The following is an 18,227-nucleotide window of genomic DNA, read 5'->3' as shown; positions in this document are numbered from 1 at the left end:
CCAGCGCCGCTCTTGTCTCGACAGCCACCGACCGCATCTTTACCCATTTCGAGTCTGTTTCTGCCGATATTTGCGCCCGATGGATTCTGTCTTCTGCAAAACTCGATACGCGAGTCCTTGCCGCTTTCGCAAGGATATTGCCCTTCGCCCCGTCGCTGTCTGTCTTCCTCGTGTCGCATCTTCGAGGAGGATCTTTTGGTGGTGTTAATGGTGGTAATCACAACAACAACGACAACGACAATGATACTTCTTCAGAACTCAAACCTCTCGATTCCCTTGACCTAGCTTCGATCCGCCCAGATGACCTCCCAATTGTCCTCCTAGCCCTCTGGAGGCTCAACAACTTTGACAAGCGCACCTACGCCGGCCTGTCAAAGCCATCCCAAATACAGACCCTGTTCGCACACGAGAACCCCATCGTCCGATATCTTGCCGTCCGAATCTTCTGCCAGCTTCATAATGCCGCCGATGTCAAGATCGAAGCCCTCCTCGAAAAGCACATACCCACAGATACCAGCCTTGTCGCAGAGCTCGACGGGCGCGAAGCCGACTATGCGTTCCTCAGTCTACACGAGGATTCTAGACGTGAAGACATCCAGAGTTTTCGCAGTAAATACCAACAAACTAGTGCGGTTGACGATGCGACTGTCGAATTGAATATCACAGTCATCCCAGAACAGAACCTCACTCCTCTAGTTGTCAAATATGGAAAGACAGTCCTCCCGCGTCCCCTCGGCCCTGTGACTGCTCCCACCACCCTCGCACTTACCCCGACGACTGTTGAGAACCTCGAGAATCTCACCGGGTGTCTGCAACGACCCGGGCCCATCCTCCTCCACGGCCTGTCCGGTTCCGGCAAGACCTCCCTAGTCCACGAGATTGCGCGCGAGTTAGGCAAGCAGAAGCAACTAGTGACACTACACCTGAACGAGCAAACCGACGCCAAGATGCTGCTTGGACTATATACCACCGATTCGAAGCCCGGTTCCTTCTCGTGGCGCCCAGGTGTGTTGACCACTGCCGTCAAGGAGGGAAGATGGGTCTTGATTGAGGATCTCGATCGCGCGCCAACAGAAGTCATGAGCACATTGCTGCCTCTCATTGAGCGAGGAGAGCTGCTCATTCCTGGACGCGGCGAGACCATACAAGCCACCGAAGGCTTCCGCATATTTGCTACTGTCCGGACGCTGCTCGGCATGAACGACAAGGAGAACCTACCCAGCTTGATTGGTCTGCGTCTTTGGCAGCTTACGCACGTCAAGGCCCTTCCCCAACAGGACTTGAAGGATGTCATCAACAGCAGATATCCCTTGCTTCACAAATACGTTCCAGGAGTGTTGGCGGTCTTCGATGCGTTGCTGGCGGCCACCAGCGGTTCGACCCGTCTGTCGCTCGGTCGCATGGTCTTCGAGCGGCCACTCGGCACAAGAGATCTCCTCAAGTGGTGCGGGCGCCTAGATGAGATCCTCCGTGCTTCCGGCTGCAAGACTGGTGAGGAGCCCATTACCGATACTACCAGGGACCGCATGTTCCTCGAAGCGGCCGATGTTTTCGTTGGTGGAGTCAAGGAGATTCAAGCGCGTAATATTCTAATAGGTGTCGTTGCGAAGGAGATGCATCTTTCTCCCGAGAGGGTTGAGCACTACTTGACGAGCTACGTCCCCGACTTGGAGGATAACGAGTCAAGACTCACCGTCGGCCGCGTCTCGTTTGCAAAGGGGAGGAAAACCAGCCGTGGAGCCAAGAACAAGAGGCCTTTCGCCACCACCACTCATGCTAAGCGGTTGCTGGAGCAGATTGCGGTTGCTGTAAGGCACAAGGAGCCGCTCCTGTTGGTCGGTGAGACGGGTATCGGTAAGACTACCGTGGTTCAGCAGCTGGCGGAATCACTTGGTCACCAACTTGTCGCCGTCAACTTGTCTCAGCAAAGTGAAGCCGGTGACCTTCTGGGTGGCTTCAAGCCCGTCAGCGCACAGACCCTCGCCATGCCTATCAAGGAGGAGTTTGAGGATCTATTCGAGAGAACAGGCGTCTCTGCTGAAAAGAACAAGGCTTATCTGGACGGGATCAACAAAAAGTTCGCCAAGGGCAGGTGGAGAGAGGTCTCCAAGGAGTGGCGCAAGGCTCCCAAGATGTTCGAGCAGATCCTCGCCAAGTTCGAGAGCATGCAAGCAGCCAAGACCGTAGAGGCAGAGGTTGCAGAGGAGAACCAGGAGCAGGGCCCAGCCAAGCGTCGGAAGACCGAGTCCAGCAAGCTCCAGCGCCTGCGGGATCTCAAGGCTCGTTGGGACTTGTTTTCGCAGAGTCTTGATCAGTTTGATAGACAGGTCGCGGCTGGTCCTGGCGGCTTTGCCTTTGCTTTCGTCGAGGGCAAGATTGTCAAGGCGGCGAGAAACGGTGACTGGGTCCTGCTTGATGAAATCAACTTGGCCTCTCCTGATACCTTGGAAAGCATTGCTGGCTTGTTCCAGACCAATCCCTCTCTTTTGCTCTCGGAAACGGGAGAGATTGAGAGAATCCAGGCGCATCCAAATTTCCGCGTGTTTGGTGCCATGAACCCTGCCACAGATGTGGGCAAGAGAGATCTTCCCATGGGGCTGAGATCCGTGAGTTGATCCGTTCTTCATAGCTTAAAAGGACAGCTGCTAATCAAGACAATAGCGCTTCACTGAGATTTATGTCCAAAGTCCTGATCGCGACAAGAAGGACCTCCTCACAATCATCAAAACGTACCTCAAGGGAAACAACAGCAGCATTGACCGTTTGTCCGACGACATTGCTGATCTCTACCTTGAAATCAAGAAGCGTGCTGAAGCAAAACTACTGGTTGACCAGGCCAACGAAGTGCCGCATTTCAGTTTGCGTACTTTGACCCGTGTTTTGACGTACACCAACGATGTGGCTCCTTTTTACGGCCTCGAAAGAGCTGTTTATGAAGGTTTCTGCATGGGCTTCACAACCTTGCTAAGCGAAGAATCAGAGAGGACAGTTATGCCCCTTATCCAGCAACATCTGCTGAAGAGGGCTTCCATCCTGACTAATCCTCCCAAGAGACCCATTGATGGCAAAAACTACGTCAACTTCAAAAACACAAACAAAGATCACCAATACTGGCTGCTTCAGGGCAATGAAACGCCAATTGAGCGCCCAGACTATGTCATCACTCCTTATGTCGAAAGAAACCTATTGAACTTGGTCAGAGCTACGTCTACTCGTAGATACCCCATCCTCATCCAGGGTCCTACTTCTGCGGGTAAAACCAGTATGATCGAGTATCTCGCCAACTATACCGGTAACAAGTTTGTGAGAATCAACAACCACGAGCATACCGACTTGCAAGAGTACCTTGGCACCTACGTCTCGGATTCCAACGGAAAGCTCAAGTTCCAGGAAGGTATTTTGGTTCAGGCCATGAGGGAAGGATCGTGGATTGTTCTCGACGAATTGAACTTGGCGCCCACCGACGTCTTGGAGGCTCTCAACCGTCTGCTTGATGACAACCGTGAGCTTCTCATTCCCGAGACCCAAGAGATCGTCAGGCCAGCGGAGAACTTCTGCCTCTTCGCTACCCAGAACCCTCCCGGTCTATATGGTGGTAGAAAGGTGCTTTCTCGTGCCTTCCGCAACCGTTTCCTCGAGCTTCATTACGATGACATCCCCGAGAGCGAGTTGGAGACTATTCTTCAGAAGCGCAGCCGCAACACTGCTCCCTCCGACTGCCGCCGCATCGTCCAAGTCTATAAGCAACTCACCCGTCTCCGCCAGGAGAGCCGCGTGTTCGAGCAAAAGAACTCGTTCGCCACGCTTAGAGATCTCTTCCGATGGGCACTGAGAGCGGCTGAAACCCGTCAAGACATTGCCGACCACGGCTTCATGCTCCTTGCCGAGCGTGTCCGTAAGCCCGAGGAGCGTGATGAGGTCAAGAAGGTCATCGAGGAGGTGTTCAAAGTCAAGATCGACCCCGATCAGCTCTATGATCGCGACACAGCGCCCGAGTTCCGCGGTACTGGTGGTAACAAGAACAACAGCCAGGGTGTGATCTGGACTAGAGCCATGCGCCGTCTGTACGTCTTGGTTAAGCGCGCCATTGTCAACAACGAGCCAGTCCTGTTGGTTGGTGAGACTGGTTGCGGCAAAACAACTGTCGTTCAGCTTCTTGCGGAATTTGACAAGAAGGAATTGCATATTGTCAACGCTCATCAGAATACCGAAACTGGTGATCTCATTGGTTCTCAGAGACCTGTCAGAAATAGGGGTGCTATTCTTGACGGCTTGCTGAGGAGCTTGGAGCAGGCTGCTACTATCCTTGGCCAGGAGACGGGCGATATCGACCAGATGCAGGCATGGTATCAGTCTCTTACTGCCGACGACCTGGCTAAGCTTCCCGAGGAGTTGAAGGTCAAGATTCAGTCCGATGCTGCCCGAAGTAAGGCGCTCTTTGAGTGGAGCGACGGTAGCCTTGTCCACGCCATGAGGGAGGGTACTTACTTCCTTCTCGACGAAATCTCTCTGGCTGATGACTCCGTCCTGGAAAGACTAAACTCCGTCCTTGAGCCTGCTCGCACTCTTTTGCTTGCGGAGAAGGGTATCACCGACTCCTTCGTCGTTGGTGCTCAAGGCTTCCAGTTCTTCGCTACCATGAACCCTGGTGGTGACTTTGGCAAGAGGGAACTGTCGCCTGCCCTGCGTAACCGTTTCACTGAGATCTGGGTGCCTGCTTTCACTGATGAGGAGGATGTCCATGACATTGTCGTCTCCAAGCTGGATGCCAAGTACAAGAAGAACCTGAAGGGGGTCAAGACGCCGATTTCTCGTATCATTGTCAACTTTTCGTCCTGGTTTGGCAAGACTTTCAGGTCTTCGTCCACAACTGCCCTTTCAGTCCGTGATATCTTGGCTTGGGTCCAGTTCATGAACATCTGTAACTTCCCCTCTGTCGAGCTTGCTCTCCTTCACGGTGCTGCCATGGTCTTCATTGATACCATTGGTGCCAACCCCTCCGCGTTGATCGCCGTTGATCCCAGGACAATGGATATGCAGAGACAGGAGTGCCTCGAAAAGCTCAGCGAACTGTGCGGTTCCGATCTTGCTCATCACTATTTCCAGGAGCCGCAGCTCAAGATGGACGAGCAAGCCCTTACCATTGGTGACTTCAGCATCGAGAGGTTATCTAGCGCGGACCCTGACTCTGGAAGGGAGTTTGGTGTTCCTACCACCAAGATGAACGCTATGCGTGTCATTAGGGCTCTTCAAGGCACCAAACCCATCCTCCTCGAAGGTAATCCCGGTGTGGGTAAGACTACGCTTGTCACCGCCTTGGCTCGTGCTTGCGGCAGACCCTTGACCAGAATCAACCTGTCCGACCAGACTGATCTCATGGACCTGTTCGGTACCGATGTTCCCGTCGAGGGTGCTGAAGCCGGTAACTTCTGCTGGAAGAACGCTCCCTTCCTGGAGGCCATGCAAAACGGTTCATGGGTCTTGCTCGATGAGATGAACTTGGCTTCTCAGACCGTTCTCGAGGGTCTCAACGCCTGTCTTGATCATCGTGGTGAGGTCTACATCTCCGAACTTGATCAGGTTTTCAAGCGTCATCCCGACTTCAAGCTCTTTGCTGCCCAGAACCCGCACTCTCAAGGTGGTGGCCGTAAGGGTCTTCCCAGCTCGTTTGTCAACCGTTTCATCGTTGTGTACTCCGATGTCTTCACCAAGCAGGACCTGCTCTATATTACGGCCAAGAAGTTCGACAAGATTGGCGGCGAGACGCAGACGAAGCTCATCGAGTTTATGTCCAGGCTTGACGATGCCGTCGTCACTGCCCGTTTGTTCGGTGCTCAGGGCTCGCCGTGGGAGTTCAACTTGCGTGATACTCTTCGGTGGGGTGACCTGCTCACATCCGACAATGCTCTTCTCAGCGGCAGGAAGCCGGATGATTTCCTTGATGTGATCATTCGCCAGCGCTTCAGGACCGAGCGGGACCGTGTTGAAGTCGACAGGTTGTTTACTGAGATCTTCCAGCGTGTGCCTGAGACTCACAGCCTCTACCACGACATCAACTCCTCCGTCTCTCAGGTTGGACTTGCTACCCTACAGCGCAACCAGCTGTCGCAGCCAACGCCATTCCCCTCTATCGACCCCATTCACAGGCTAAAGGAGATTGAGAGTATCTTGATCGCCGTCGAGCAAGACCTGCCTTGTATCCTTGTTGGGCCTTCCGGCAGCGGCAAGTCAGCCCTGCTTAATCATGTGGCTGCTATGGCTGGCCGGTCCCTCGTCATCTTCCCGCTCAACGCTGATGTCGATACCATGGATCTAATTGGTGGCTTCGAGCAGGCTGATCCTCATAGAGAGGTCCAGGCCAACCTTACTAAGATGAAGCAGGCGCTCCAGGACCAGATCCTCCAGGCTCTTCCTGAGCCAGTCCCGGTTGCTGCGGTTGATCTCATGGGTGCGCTCATGGCCCTTTCTGGCGAGCACCAGTATCCTGATATCCTCCGTATGATTGAGAACCTCCTCCCTGAGGCCGGTGAACTCGCTCCTCTTCTTTCCGAGACTGCTGAGCTGCTTCGTAAGCCTCTGACTCTGGAAAACCCTCGCTTCGAGTGGCTTGATGGTGTCATTGTCCGGGCTGTCGAGACTGGTGCTTGGTTGGTGCTAGATAACGCCAACCTGTGCAGTGCCTCCGTGCTTGATAGACTCAACTCCCTTCTCGAGCGTCCCAATGGCTCGCTGAGCATCAACGAGCACAGCGGTCCCGGTGGCGAGCCGCGCATCTTGACACCCCATCCTGACTTCAGAATCTTCCTTACTGTTGACCCTCGTTACGGCGAGCTTTCGCGTGCCATGAGGAACCGTTCCGTCGAGATCTATCTCGAAGGTGCGCCTTGGGAGGCAAAGAAGGCCGGTCATCAGACTATTGCGCCTGTTGATGGCAGTTTGCAACGCTTCCACACTGCCACGAGAATCCTGAACGGCGCTGAGAATGCGGATGTCCTTGCTCCTCTGGCATTCGATGTCCTCTCTCTTGGTGATACCAGACTCCTCGAGGCCTTCATGCAAGCTTCTACCAACGGCCTGATCATCAAGTCTTCCGCTGCTAGCAAACGTCTCGCTCAACTTTTGTCTTACATCAGTGCTGAAGATGCCGGTGCGTTGAGACAGGCTATTGCCTCTCTGTACGGCTCTGCCCCCAACAAGATGCTCATGCCTCTCCATCCTCTGCTCAACTCGCCCATGATCCCTATCCTCGAGCAGGATCGCGAGGGTCTAGCTACCTGGATTGCCGGCTGCTACGAGCTCTACCTCGACATCCAATCCGCCCAGTCCGCCATGGAAGCTCAGCTCAGCAAAGTCAATGTCAGCAAGCCATCCCAGCTTAACCGCCTCCAGCGCTCCTGGATCGCCGACAAGGTCGCCTCGCTTTCTCGCGACTCCACTGTCAACGCCGCCCGCTTCTTGGCCTCTGTGCTCAAGCTGTTCAAGGCCTACATGAGCGAGACCATCAACGAGTTCAGAGCCTGGAAGGAGCGTCGCGCCATCCTGAGGCGTCTGATGCTCTTCTGGACGCGCACCTTCGAGGCGCTCATCGTGCCTAATGCCAAGTTCGAGGAGGCCCGTTTCCAGGCGCACTTGACGCAGGGCTCTAACCTCCTGAGGAAGGCCCTTTCCGTTCTGCAAGAGGCTGATGATCGCAAGATGCTTGCTACCATCTTGGACTATCTCGAGCGCGACTTTGTTGTCGGCTTCAAGCTTTCGACTGGTCTCAGTATGGAGGCGCTGTGGAATCAGCTGCGTCCTGAGCCGGTCGCTGATCAGGAGTGTTTGAAGCAGGTCATTGAGATGGAGAGACTTGCTGATCGGTTCGATTCGCTGCGCTGGAAGGCTGATGCTTCCATCCCCACGCTGAGAAGCGTTCAGGAAGCTATGGCTAGGGCATATACCGTCGTTCGCAGCGGAAGAGGTGATGCCTCTGCGCTTGTCAAGGAGCTCGAGTCGGAGATTTCCACCCTCGAGGCCAGAATCGGTCAGCATCCTTGGACTCACGAGCCGTTCTTTGCTTCCACTTTTGAGGCGCTCAGACAGGCTCTTGTTTTACACCAAGTTACGGAGGACGGCGAGGTCGTTTTGCCCGCTCTGTCTGATATCGACGTGCTTTCCAACCTCCCCACTGTTGCTCTGATGCGTCTCCGCGCTTCGGGGTCTTCGCCGCTGCAGTTGGTCGATTGCTTGCTTGCTCAAGATAGTGAAGTTCGTCCTTGGACCGGTACCCTGTCCAGGTCGCTCTTGCTCAAGTACGATGCCACTTCCTCAGCCAGCATGCACGAGTTGCATTCTTTGGAGACCGAACTGCCTATCATGGGCAAGATCCTCGCCAAGTCTTCGGATGCTCTGGCTACCGATTCGCTGAAGAAGACGGAGCGGTTGTTGCTGAGGCTAATGGAGGAGATAATGGCTGCACATGGCGATGTTTGCAAGGGTGTTGTCGTGCCTTTCTTCCAGGGTCTTTTGAATGAGATGGGCGATGTCCCGGTGGCTGAGCTCACTTCTCTCCTTGAACAGGGAACCAACTTTGCGGTTGATACCACTCAGTGGCCCCAGCACCTCGTTGTCATCTTTGAGAGGCACTTCTACAAGGCTTTGAGAGCCCTGGCCGCCGCTGAGAAGGGTCTCCAACCTCGCTCTGCATACACATCCGTCGCTTGGGTCCAGTTCTCTCTTGCGTCCATCAAGCTCTTCGTTCCAGACAAGATCTTCGATCCTCACCACCGCGCTGAGATCGAGCAGGAGGAGCACCGCGAGATCTACGAAAGCCTGCAGCAACAGATCGCTGCTCTCGAGGCGTTTGAGCTTGCCTTCACCGGCCAGCACGCCGGTCTCCGCTGCAAGCTTCTCATGGAAGAAGTTGCTGGTCTTGGGGAGCCGCCTGCTGTCCAGTCTATCTACCGCCCTGGCGACTCGGAGCTTCGTGGCCTGCAGGGAGAGTTCAACAATGCTCTGAATGCCCTTGTACAGAACGACGTGGCTGCTTCGCATCTGCGCTCCATTTCCACCGACGCTGAGGATGCTTCCGAGGAGCTTTCCCTCGTTGAGAGGAACCTTGTTGCTCTTGTCGGCCGCTTCATTGGTCGCTTCAATGCCTACCAGGACTTGACGATGCCGCTGGTTAGCTTCTTGCGCTGCTTGCAGCTTGGTCTGTCGCTCGGCCAGGGTGCCGTCCCTGCCAAGAGCTCCGACGAAATCGATTTCAAGAGCATGGTCAAGGCCACCCCTTTCCTTAGCGGTACTGTCTGGGACGCTGAGGCTAAGAGCTTGCCTCTCCGCTCGCTTGAATTCCTCTCATTTGTTCAGGCCATCGTTGCCGTCGAAGGTATTGACAGCTTGCCGGAGAACCTCAGACAGGCTGTACACGAGTCCTTCTATGCTTTCCATGAGGAGTGGAGCAAGAAGCTGGAGGCCGATCGCAAGGCCGAAGAGCAGAAGAACAGCTTGTTCCGCTTCAAGGGGAGTCTGGAAGATGAAGAGGCCTTTGACCAGGAAGAATTCGATCAGCTGTTCCCTGACTACGTAGACGACGACGAGGAGCAGGATGCCGACGCGCCCAAGAAGAAGAAGCAGATCCCTCGCGGCAACCGCGACCTGTCCATCTTGCTGGCGGAAGCTCACGAGAAGATTTTCCTTTCGCCTCAGGAGCCCCAGCAGAGCATTCGTATCTTGCTCACCCAAGTTGCTCGCAGGATTGCCCGTGCGGAGCGGAACGCCGCCGCTGGCGAGCCCGAGATGGACGCTTTGCTTCTGCCCGCCACCATCCTCGCCTTCGAGGACCAGCTCAAGGCCTTCAGCACCAACGTTGACTCCAACAACTACAACTTCTACACCGATTCTATCCTCGTCGAGGTCCGCAAGGCCCTCACTCTCGTCACCGCCCTCAAGAAGCGCTTCCAGGAGCTACAGACCATCGAAGAAATCGGCCACCATCAAACTCTCGCCGACGTCATCATCGCTTGCGACAAGGTGCTCGACATGTCCATCGACGATCCCCTCGCCGCCATCATCTCCCCCATGGAAAAGCTCTACGCGCACGTGTACGAATGGCACGAAGGCGGTTGGGCCACCAAGGCGCACAAGGCCACCGTCCTGTATGAGAAGCTGCGCGATACCATCTGCGACTGGCGCCGTCTTGAGCTGTCCAGCTGGTCGAGACTGCTCGACGCCGAAGCCAAGAAATGCCACGACGATGCCAAGTCCTGGTGGTTCATCGCCTACGGCGCCGTCATCCTCCAGCCGTGCTCGTGGTTGCAGGAGGGCAAGGATCTGTATGCGTACGCGGTTGAGCTCTTGGGTGCTTTGGAATCCTACTTCAACACTGCCAGTCTCGGCCAGTTCACCTCTCGCCTGAACCTTCTCAGACAGCTCAGAAACCAGTTGGAGCTGCTGATGGTGGATGAGCCTCAGTTGAGCGTCATTCGCGATGCTGTCCAGAATTTCATCACTTATCACGCCAGGTACGAGCGCAAGGTCAAGGAGGCCATCGCCGCCGGCAGAACTCCCTTGGACAGGAAGATGAAGGATGTGTTGCTGCTGTCGAAGTGGAGAGATAAGAACATTGAGGCGCTCAGGGCTAGTGCGCGCAAGTCTCATCAGAAGCTTTTCAAGCTGGTGAGGAAGTTCCGTGGTGTGCTTTCCCAGCCTGTGAGCGGCATCACCGAGCAAGGCCTTCCCGAGGAAGAGCATAAGAGCGCCATGGCAATCGTCGACAAGGTCGCTGTCCAAGCTGATCAGGAGGCTATTACCCTTGTCTCGCAGCTCATTCCTTCTTTGGAGAGTCAACAGCAGTGGACAAGAATCACCAACCTCCCCGGCGTCCTCAAGATGATGGGCAAGTTTGGCTCGCTGCCTGCTTCGGCCGTGGAGATCCCCAGCAACTTGGACGAGTACATCACCTCGTTGGTCACCGAGATGGCTGAGCTTCGCAAGGAGACTCCCCAGCACCTCACTGATGAAAACAAGGAGGCCGTGGCGCACTTGAAGACAAGAAAGACCAAGCTCTACACCGACACGCTCAAGACTCTTCGCGAGATGGGCTTCAGTCGTAACCTGGGCACCACCATCCTCGACCGCCAAAAGTCTGCTCACGCGGTGCTCGTCCACTCGGGTCTTGTTCCCCACCTGAGCGAATCGCAGCTCAACGCCATCGAGTACTTCTACCATAAGATGCTCGATTTGGCGCCCAAGTTCCGCCAGGCTACATTCGAACACAACGATGATCTTAACCGCGAGATCGTCCACCGTTCCATTGGTTTCCTCGAGGGTATTCTGTACGTTATGTTCAAGCAGCGCATGTATCTCTCGCGCACAGCTGAGGCGGAGCGTGCTCTCTCCGAAGCCATTACTTTCACCAAGGAGGTCTCAGGCCGTAGCGGCGAGGTGGCCATTCAGTCGCAGAAGAGCGTAAAGAACCACGGTCGTGTCCTGCGCTGGCTTGTCCAGATCCTCAAGTTCGCCGTCTACATGGTTGACGTCCACGGCAAGCTCGGCGAGACCAGCAACGACCAAGTTCGCAGCAAGTTGCAGCAGTGGCTCGATACGTTCGCCACTCTGGCCACCAAGCAGGAGAGCCTGCCTCGTCTGCCTACAGGTTTCAGCTCCTTCACTCTCGAGCAGCTCCATAGCGATGCCGAGAAGGAGCTCGACGGTCTTCGCGAAAGCCTCAGCAGTCTCTTGCTCGAAAGACCCGACATGGCCTTCGTCATCCGCCAAGTCCAGCTCTGGACCAGCGCCCAAACCGTCGCCATCGCCAACGAGCTTCAGGAAACCACCATCGACGAGTTCGCCAAGTCCGCTCTGGACCTGTCCAGCCGCATCCTTGTCGCCCTGCAAAAGTTCCCTGAAGCCGTCAAGAACCTGCCCCAAAGCCAAGAAGACGCCGGCTGGTTCCTGGCCCACAGCGAAGGCCTCGAGAAGGCCATCAACACCCTTGCCATGCCGCGAATCACCTCCGAAGTTGACGGCATCCTCCGCCTGCTCAAGACCTCCGACCTGTCCCAGCCTGCCGTCCGGGACACCGAGACTGCGCTCCTGCGCGCCATTCTGCCCATGCTCGAGCAGTACGCCGCCACGTGCCAGCAGAACCTCGCTCAGTACGCCGACCTGCACCGGTCCACCTGCCGTCTGGGCTACACCCTCAGCAACAGCTTCATCGTCATCGCAAAGCAAGGCTTCTGCTCTCCCCAAGAAGAGAGCAAGGAGAAGTCCGGCGAGTCTGGCGACGTGCAGAGCGGTACCGGTCTAGGTGACGGTGAGGGAGCAGAGGATATCAGCAAGGACATCAAGGATGACGAAGACCTTTCCGAGCTCGCGCAGGATCAGAATAACAAGAACCAGAACGATATCGAGGATAACCCCGACGCGGTGGACATGGGTGAGGATGATCTCGAGGGAGACATGGGGAGCGTGAAGGCTGAAGAGGAAGATGAAGAGAACAAGAAGGATAAGGATGGTAGTGATGATGAGGAGGATGATGAGATGGACGAGGAGGCGGGTGGTGTCGATGATCTCGATCCCACTGCTGTCGATGAGAAGATGTGGGATGGTAAAGACGAAGAGGATGCGGAGAAGGATCAGAAGGGTGAGAATAACAGCGGGAAGCAGGATGAGGATGAGCAGGCTGCTGCGGAGCCGGGGAAGGAGAAGAAGGAGCAGCAGCAGGAGAGCGAGGATGCGGTGGGTGAGGAGGAGGAAAAGAAGGAGAAGAAGGAGGGTGAGGAGGAGAACGAGGATGATGAGGAAGGTGAGCCGGGACAGGAGCAGGAGGGTGATGCCCAGCCGCAGGAGGAACTGAATAATCAGGACCAGAACGTACAGGAGCAGGATACCCTGGCGTTGCCGGATGATATGCAGATTGATATCAGCGATGGAGAGGATGAGGAGGAGGATAACTTGGATGACCTGGAGGATGGCGAGAAGCCGCAGGATGGAGATATGGAAGAGGAGCAGGCGCCAAATGGCGTGGAGGAGGAGCAGCAGCTGGAGGAGCAGAAGGATGCAGAGAAGCCTGAGGAGGCTGAGGCTGAAGAGACGGATGATCTGAACCCCATGGATGAGGACAACATGGATGTGGACATGGACAAGGAGGATGAGCAAGATGAAGATGCCCCGCAGGATTTGGACAAAGAGGAGGAAGACAAGGAGAAGGAACAGCCCGGTCTGAACGATGACCAGGCTCAGGCGGATGACGACAACGCTGCTCCCAGCGATGTCAAGACGGGTGGTGGTCTTGCTCAAGATGACCAGAACGACATGCAGGACGACACTACTGACAACAAAGCCGCCCAGCGTGAGCAAGGTGCTGTCAACAACCAGTCCTCTGACCAAGACAACGCGCCTGGTTCCAACGGTGAGCAGTCGAGGACTGAGCAGCAGGAGGGCCCCAACGAGGATCAAGAGACCGAGGCCAGCAGCCAACCATTCAAGAAGCTCGGTGATGCTCTCGACAGGTGGTACAGAAACCAGCGCGACATTCGCAACGCCCCCGAAAGCAAGGAGGAGCAGCAGAAGCCCGACGTCGACATGGCCAAGGTAGAATTTCAGCACTTGCAGGATGAAGACGCCGAGCCCGACACCCAGGCTCTGGGCACCGCCAATGACGAGGAGGTCCGTCCCATGGACGACGCCATGGCCATTGACACCGAGATGGAAGATGCCAACAACCACGTCTTGCCCGAGGATGAACCTGCTGCCGAGGACAGCAAGCAGGAGGACGTGGACATGGAAGATGCCGAGGCCCCTGATTCCACCGACGCTCCCAAGGAGGACCGCAAGGACGGCCGTTCCGGCGTCGCCACTCACCAAGGTGCCTTTGAAGACTCTGACGATGAGGACTCCGACGCCCGCAAGGCCAGCGCAAAGGAAGGCGACCTAGACGAGGAGATCAACGAAGAATCGTCCACCCAGCTCTCCGCCATCCACCTCGAAGACCAACCACCTCGCCCCTTGCGCGACTTCAACGAGGCCCTCTCCATGTGGACCACCTTCCAAACCAAGACGCAATCCCTCTCCATGTCCTTGTCTTCTCAACTCCGCCTGATCCTCACCCCTTCGCAGTCCACCAAGCTCTCCGGCTCCTTCCGCACCGGCAAGCGCCTCAACATCAAGAAGATCATTCCCTACATCGCCTCCTCCTACAAGCGCGACAAGATCTGGATGCGCCGCGCCATCCCGACCAAGCGCTCCTACCAGATCTTGCTCTGTGTGGATGACTCCCAATCCATGGGCGACTCGCTCAACAACTCCGGTTCCGCCGGCCGCTTGGCTTTGGAGTCTCTCGTCATGACCTCCCGCGCGCTTACAATGCTAGAAGTAGGCCAAGTCGGCGTCCTCGGTTTCGGCACCGACGTCTTTGTCGCGCACCGTCTCACCGACCCCTTTGCCTCTCACGACGCGGGCGCCAGGGTCTTGCAGCAATTCACTTTCAAACAAGAGGGTACGGACATGGTCAACCTCTTGCGGAGAACCATCGATCACTTCCGCGACGCGCGCCTCACCTCGTCCTCTCAGTCGGGAGGGGAAGATCTCTGGCAACTCGCCCTTATCCTGTCTGACGGTCTCGTCCAATCCAAAGACCACGCGCGCCTTCGCCCCTTACTAAGAGAGGCAATGGAACAAAGAGTCATGGTCGTCTTCATCGTCATGGACGATGCTCGGGATGCTCAAGGAAACGCCAAAAAGGGAAGCCAGAGTGTCTTGGATCTGAAAGAGGCCAGGTTCGGCAGTGATGGCATGCCGGTGATTCATCGGTACTTGGACAGTTTCCCGTTCCAGTATTATTTGATTGTGCATCACTTGGATGATTTGCCGGGGGCGTTGGCGGGCTTGTTGAGGAGTTGGTTTAGTGAGGTTAGTGCTTCTTGAGCACAGCCATATGGTTTTCCCAATGAAAAGAGAAATTAAAGCCGAAAAACTACGAGGAAGGGGAAAATAAGTTCATGAAATGATAGATAGATCATAGATAGACTGGCATTCTTGTATTAGGAGTTATTTGCTTGGTTGCTTGGTTGTTCTTGGTAGGCTAGGAGTTTATGGTAATTGATTGACTGGCTTGTTTGTTTATTTGTTTATACCTGTTTTCTTTCTCGCTTTTTCATTCGTCGAAATCAAAAAGGGGTTGTCAGGTTAGGTAAACAAAAGCTCCCTACTTAGGTAGACAAACGTCACTCACTGGTATTTTAAACCTCGATCTCCTACTGTACAAAAATCGTAAAAAAAAAAAAAAAAAAAAAAAAAAAAAAAAAAAAAAAAAAAAAACTCTCACAATGGCTCCTAAAGTTTGTCAACGGTGCATCTGATTCATTGGAATTTTTTTTTTTTTTTTCTTTTTTTTTTCTCGAATAATCTCTGCAGGCATGATTGACACTCGACATCTCTTTCGTCTTTTTCCCAAGTGATTGAAGATGGATGGATGCCGTCATCCTCTCTAGGTACATTTACCTCGACGAACGCTTGGTCTACTTGTTCAAGCGGTGATTGGTATCCACCTGTTTATTTGTTTGTTTCCACGCCGTCGTCGCTCATCCTCTTTCTTGTCTCGTATCAGTCAAAAATTTCCTAAACACCGTTTTCTTTTACTCACTCACTCAGTCATCTATCGCATCGTCACACAAGTCAAAGTTGATATTCTTCACACATCCTGGTTTGACACGGTAATAGATAGCGATGACCGACACAGAAAATCTGCTCCAGACTGAGGTAAGTGACAATAAGTTATGTATGTATAACACTGTTTGTCTGATTTAGATCTAAACATGTCACGAGTATTCATCAGGAAGGATCATTAGAGGTTGCTTGGCAAACGATAGTATTTTTTATATATATAGTTTGCAATTCCTTCCTTTCCTCCCAGTTGATTTCTGGTCTTTCATCCCTCATCCCAATCATCACTCCCAGTCCTATATGCAATCGTGACCCTTTCACCACCCGAATGACTCCCTGATAACTTCCCATAACACATAGATGTCCTTTCCCACCCGCCCAAAACGCCCGAGTGATCAAATAACGATGAGATCTGAAATGTAGATCTCACGCCTCCCAACATATCCGACCCATCCAACAAAGGAAACCCAATAGCCAAAAACAAAAGAGATCAAAAACAAATAAAACTTCAGATGTTGCCGCCGCCGCCTTGTTTTATGCCTTCTACACCGCTGCTTGATTGCTTGAGCGATAGTATTGTAGTGTAGTGTAGTGTAGTGTAGTATACCCCATTTTGAATGCCCGCCGAAAATGCTAGATAGATTGAGATGGAGACGTATGAAATGTTGAACGATTGTTGAGACAAAACATTATGGTGTAATAGTATGTGTGCGCAGTATGCGCATAGCGATCGTTTGAATATTTTGGTAAAGCTTAACCACGAATGGCATCAGCCATCCAGCCCAGCTCAGTCATCAAGTCCTCAAGACCCGAGTTGGGGGTAGGGCTGTTAAGGAAGGAAGTGTGCGAGACGGGAATGCTGGTCTCGATCCTGGGGACCATGAGAGACTTGGACCCCTTTGCTTCTTGGGGCGAAGACTGGGGCAGGCTGTAGGTGGAGAGGGTGCTCCCGACTGAACCGGCGGAAGCCTTGCGGGCCGTGCTGTAGTCAAGCATGGGAAGGGGAAGGAGGTCCTCGTCGAGGGTCTCATCCTCCTCATCGTCATCGGAGTGGTAGAAGGCGGGAGGCGAGTCGGCCGAGGACTGAGGTGAGCTGGTGTCGACGAGAGACAGCTTAGGTACCGAGAGATCGAGGCAGGGCATCGTAGAAGGGCACCTGGTCAGGGCCATAGTGGGTGTAAGAGCCTCGCCGCTTTTGACAGGCGGAGAAGGGGTAAGCGATCGTTGGGATGGCGGAGGGGAGAGGCCGGTGAACTGCATGTATTCCGACACAGCAGATGTGGCGAACATGTCGTCATCTTCGTTCTCCTCGACGATATCATCAGGAATGGTGATGGCCGGACGTTCCACTGTCTGATACTCCTCTTCGGGTAGTTCATCATTGGACAGGAACCGGCGAAGCGACTCGGGCGACATGTCCCTGGACCTGCTTGACCCGGATGACCTGATGCTCCGAGTATCATCGGTAGGTGTTGGCAGCCTGATCTCCGGCAGGGAGGAAGAACTTTGCTTGCGACCGAACAGCCTACGTGGCGAGAACCAGCTGGAGCCCGGTGAAATAGACCTGGAAGAGCGCTTGAGCTCAGGTAGAGGGGCGGTGGCGGCACGGGAAGCAGCGTCCATTAATGAGGCGACGGTGGGTTGCGGCGTGTTGTATCTGTCGGCGGGATTCATGGTCATGTAGTTTTCCTCGCGAAGGGAGGTGGTGGATGCGCTGCGGTTCCTGAGGGTATGCTCGACAGGAACATAGAGAGTGTTGACAGTCTGGCCGGGTAGATATGGACAGTTATTTGTTGAGGGAAGAGTAGGATCATGTGTCTCAGCGGCGCCATCTAGCTCGTACTGGGGGTCTCGGTTAATGACAGGGGCCGACGGACGTATCTCTGGACAAGGACTCACATAAAAGTAATATGTCTGGCCCATCTTCAAGCCGCCGTTCCGTTTTGGGGTTCGGCCAGAGTCACCATCGCAGATGATATCCTTGAAGGTGTAACATCCCTTCCACTGGCCTCTGTCGCGTCTGACGTCACGCTCCATTGTATAAGGTTTACCGAAATTGTCCCAAGAACCGACCAGGTGAACAGCGTTGACCGAGGGATGAGTCCGTCTATTTCTCGTGTTAGTCTCGTCGACGAGTGGGTGGAATGTGGGCGCAGATCAAAAGGCTTGGGGTATGAGAGGAGTAAAAGTGGATGAGGCTAAGTGTAGGCTGCAATATTCCCAATACCACGCCAAGGGTCATTACGGGAATTGACCAATAATGGCTGTTTCCCTTGACTTGAGCTGGGTCAGGTCAGGTAGGAGGCCACGAGCGCAATCACCGTCAGACTTCGGTCTTGGATGAGATTGAGCTCTGGCGATCTGCTGAGTAGAGGCTGGCTTGGCAGAAATTCTCAGCGCGCCCAGGCTCGCTTGCTTGGACCCCGGCCTGCGTGGTGATGATCATGGGATTTTGATCGATGGACGCCGAGATACTCAATTCTCATCGAACAGGGCATGGAGATCCGATTTTCCGATCGACACCTGCTGGCACCATGTCCAAAACCAAAAAGAAAAACTGGGAAGTGGAACATGTCCAGACG

At 54.4% G+C, this 18,227-nt stretch overlaps 3 protein-coding genes across 3 annotated transcripts; 2 read left to right on the top strand and 1 right to left on the bottom strand.

Moving 5' to 3' along the window:
* The first annotated feature begins 1,822 nt into the window (after window positions 1-1,822).
* Window positions 1,823-2,781, top strand: B0T23DRAFT_108379 (uncharacterized protein). Its single transcript, XM_062831818.1, has one exon. It carries the CDS (start codon window positions 1,986-1,988, stop codon window positions 2,613-2,615), a length of 630 nt encoding a protein of 209 aa, XP_062693864.1. The 5' UTR covers window positions 1,823-1,985; the 3' UTR covers window positions 2,616-2,781.
* B0T23DRAFT_376557 (uncharacterized protein) lies at window positions 2,662-15,240 on the top strand (the record flags this gene model as incomplete). Its single annotated transcript, XM_062836972.1, has 1 exon — window positions 2,662-15,240. A coding segment is annotated over one exon (12,246 nt), but the record flags the coding sequence as incomplete, so codon positions are not given.
* Window positions 15,241-16,197: 957 nt separating this feature from the next.
* B0T23DRAFT_108340 (uncharacterized protein) lies at window positions 16,198-17,893 on the bottom strand. The gene is made up of 2 exons (XM_062831817.1): window positions 17,545-17,893; window positions 16,198-17,487 (listed from the first exon to the last, which is right to left on the bottom strand). The coding sequence occupies exons 1-2, from the start codon at window positions 17,680-17,682 to the stop codon at window positions 16,399-16,401; spliced, it is 1,227 nt and encodes a 408-aa protein (XP_062693862.1). The 5' UTR covers window positions 17,683-17,893; the 3' UTR covers window positions 16,198-16,398.
* Between the last annotated feature and the right edge of the window lie 334 nt (window positions 17,894-18,227).

Source organism: Neurospora hispaniola (genome assembly GCF_033458365.1).
Source record: "Neurospora hispaniola strain FGSC 10403 chromosome Unknown B0T23scaffold_3, whole genome shotgun sequence".
Classification (NCBI taxonomy): Eukaryota; Fungi; Ascomycota; class Sordariomycetes; order Sordariales; family Sordariaceae; genus Neurospora; species Neurospora hispaniola.
The sequence above is the reverse complement of the archived record's forward strand: the minus strand, read 5'-3'. Positions and strand labels throughout refer to the sequence as shown.